This window comes from Otolemur garnettii, unplaced genomic scaffold (genome assembly GCF_000181295.1).
Source record: "Otolemur garnettii isolate 467f Iridium unplaced genomic scaffold, OtoGar3 scaffold00002, whole genome shotgun sequence".
Taxonomy (NCBI): Eukaryota; Metazoa; Chordata; class Mammalia; order Primates; family Galagidae; genus Otolemur; species Otolemur garnettii.
The window spans coordinates 5,586,594-5,589,514 of record NW_003852397.1 but is presented as its reverse complement, the minus strand read 5'-3'; the positions used below and the strand labels follow the sequence as shown (position 1 = coordinate 5,589,514).

The 2,921-nt window shown below is 31.8% G+C and overlaps 1 protein-coding gene across 2 annotated transcripts in view; it reads right to left on the bottom strand.

Moving 5' to 3' along the window:
* Positions 1-1,817: 1,817 nt before the first annotated feature.
* Positions 1,818-2,921, bottom strand: part of CEP57L1 (centrosomal protein 57 like 1) — a 51,362-nt gene continuing 50,258 nt past the window's right edge. The window contains exons 7-8 of one of the 2 annotated variants that reach the window (XM_012805385.2): positions 2,414-2,491; positions 1,818-1,961 (exon numbers count right to left, since the gene is read on the bottom strand). In XM_012805385.2, coding sequence (XP_012660839.1) covers positions 1,863-1,961; positions 2,414-2,491 — 177 coding nt within the window. In that variant the 3' untranslated portion in view covers positions 1,818-1,862. The remainder of the gene's footprint in view (positions 1,962-2,413; positions 2,492-2,921) is intronic. The other variant, XM_023513197.1, reaches the window with a different exon arrangement.

Genomic DNA, 2,921 nt, shown 5'->3' with positions numbered 1-2,921 from the left:
ATACTGCTGTCAGTTACCATCTAGAATTACAGCTCTAATCATGTCTGCACTCTTTTCAAAAGCCTTACATGGTTCCCAACTATTTATAGAATAAAAGCTCAGATTTTTAACATGGCATTCAAGGTCAATCATTATCTCACCCCAAGATCTATTTTCAATTCTAATTTTCACTATGACCCCCATCTCACCTCCACTACTGAGGTTCCTGGAAAAACCAAAGGTTTCTTTAGACTACAACATATTTCTCCTCATCACAGTCTGTCAATATTTATTAATTTTCCAAGGCTTCCTTTAATGCTGCTTTTTGCGTTCCCTTTCACATATTCCTTCCTCTACACAGCACCACAGCACCTTGTTTATGCCTCTATTAAGCTTTTATTACACTGTCTTATATTTGTACATTAATCTTTCTCATAAATTCCTGTCTTATTATTTATTACATAGAGACACACATCTATGGACACAAGATGTACATGCTGAATGAATTCTGTCTAGGGTATGAAGAAACAGTGTGAGAGAAAGCAGGTCTCTTACAGAGGCTTCCTGAACTCTGATCCTATCTTCAGCAACATTAATATTCCTTCATCTTAAGGGGAGAAGATATGATTTGCAGATACTATGAACTTGAGATTTGAACTAAGAACTTCTGTAAAGTGGTTTTGCTGTTACTCTCTTCTCTTCCAAGAGCTAACTTTTCTTTCTGTAATTTTTTTTACCTTTTCCTTGTACCTTCACTGTTTTTACCATGAATAAGTCAATATTTGTTTTACTTGCAAATGACTGATAATGATTTTCTATTCGGCTTTGCAGCTTTGAATCTCATTGCACAAACAAGACACAAAATAAATATTTAAGGAAGGAACAAGCAAAAAATATATAAAGTTGCAATGGGAAAATGTTTTCAATTATCGTAGTTTGAAAATTCTTTAAAAGAAAAATTTGTCAAAAATACAGTCAAAGTATTTTTAATTCTAATTTACCTAATAAAAGAGTAGCCAAAGTTAAGTATTACATTCTCTCCATTATTTTATCCACAGAGTAAGCATACAGCAGTGGACAGAATTCTCAAATATAACAGCACTCCTGACTCCCATAGCAAACAACACACAGAAAAGTGACTACATGCATATTCAATACATAGTAATAATGGTCACCAAAACTATAACACATATAATCCCAGAATTATAAGATTGAAGGAATTAAATTTTTTTTCTTGACATTATATACAATTAAGAAGGTTAAACTACAATAAATTCAAAACATCAACTCATCTAAACAAAATCCTGGTCAATGTATAAAGTACTAACTCCCCAGTCCTCATTCTCAAGCAAATCTAAAGGACATGAGTAAAGAAAGAACAAACAATACTAAATTCCCTATATGAATGCCTTCACAGAAGTTAAAAGGTTTATGAGAGAAAAATCCTGTTTTTTTCTTGTGCATGTATTCATACACCTGCTTTCAGGATTTATTGTGTTATCAGCATCCACTGTGTTATTTAGTGCCTCTTTTATAACGGATCACAAAATTCATTTGCCCAAGAGATTGAAACTAGAAAAATCTTTACCCGTCTAGAAAAACTGGTATGTGTCATGTGATTCACTATTGTCTATATGTGCTATTTTTCGCTTTACTGTCAAGCAAATTCAGAGCTAAGTTTTGTATGAGGGCTATTACTTTCTTTAACCTGGGTTTTCTGAAATTTTCTTTCATTACATCCCAAACCATCATCACTTGACATGCACTCTTGCAAGTGTTTTATTATATACATCTTCAAATCCTTCCTGGAAATGGTTTAAGTATAAACAATAAAATGGTAAATAAGAATTAGCAAATAAGAAAATATTGTCTGGAAAAAAGTTTTATATGCATACCTTTGAAGATATCTTCTTTTCCCTGGAGTGTTTTGGATTTGACACGGAAGACATTAAAATTCTACTGATTTCAAGTCCAGTTTGAAGCTACAATATTAAAGAAAAAACTTACAAAATTGATTTGTAACTTGCTACTTTATGAGAGATCAAGTCTTAGTTTATAAATATAAAAGTGCTTTTTTAAAATCCAAAATACTATTCTGTGTGTTTAAGTTACTAAGTATATTAGTAATTAGAATAAATCTGTTTATAAGACAATGATTTTATATATATATATATAACTAAAAAAAATCAATCCTTAGAGTTATTTCAATTGAGAATATATGTATTTGTCAGAATTTCCAAAGAATTAAAAGACTTCTTGGCAGTGCATCCACGTATATGAATATATCACTGATTGAGAATTCCAGTATTATAGCAAGAAGAAACAAACCTAACAATGTAGGGAGCAGAAATAAGAATCTAGGACACAGGTTTTAGTTAATGAAAATAGAGTATAATTAAATGCATATAGTTCTCTGTGACAGATTAGTCTCTACCTCAGAAGCTTTGTCTTGAAACAGCTTACGCTGATGTTCTTCTTCCCTGAGTTTTTCCTCTAAATGTTTAATCTTGTCCTGCAGAAAGAATCAAAAACTGGGATTGTTATATAAAAACTAGAGCCAAATATCCTTTTTTCCTTTCCAAATAGAATTCTAGTGGTCTTGATTCTTAAGAGTCTGGCAAGCTAAAGCTGAAAGTAAGACAAAGGAATGGTAAAAGATGCTAAGGCTTTTCTTGGCTTTCTTCCTCCTTCATTCTTTTACTGGACACATACAAGGAGAACAAAGAGAAAGCAAAATATGTATGCACACACAGGCTTAATAACTTCCAACAGCAAAAGTATAATGATGAAACTTTTGAGGACTCTAGTCTAGAAGGTCAAACAATTACAGTCGTGGGTCTCAATGTTTCTTTCAAAACACATAAAAATAACAATAAATTTCTATCATGTACATATGATAAGGGTACAATTTGAAGGGCAAGAAGGAGGAAGATTTTTTTTTT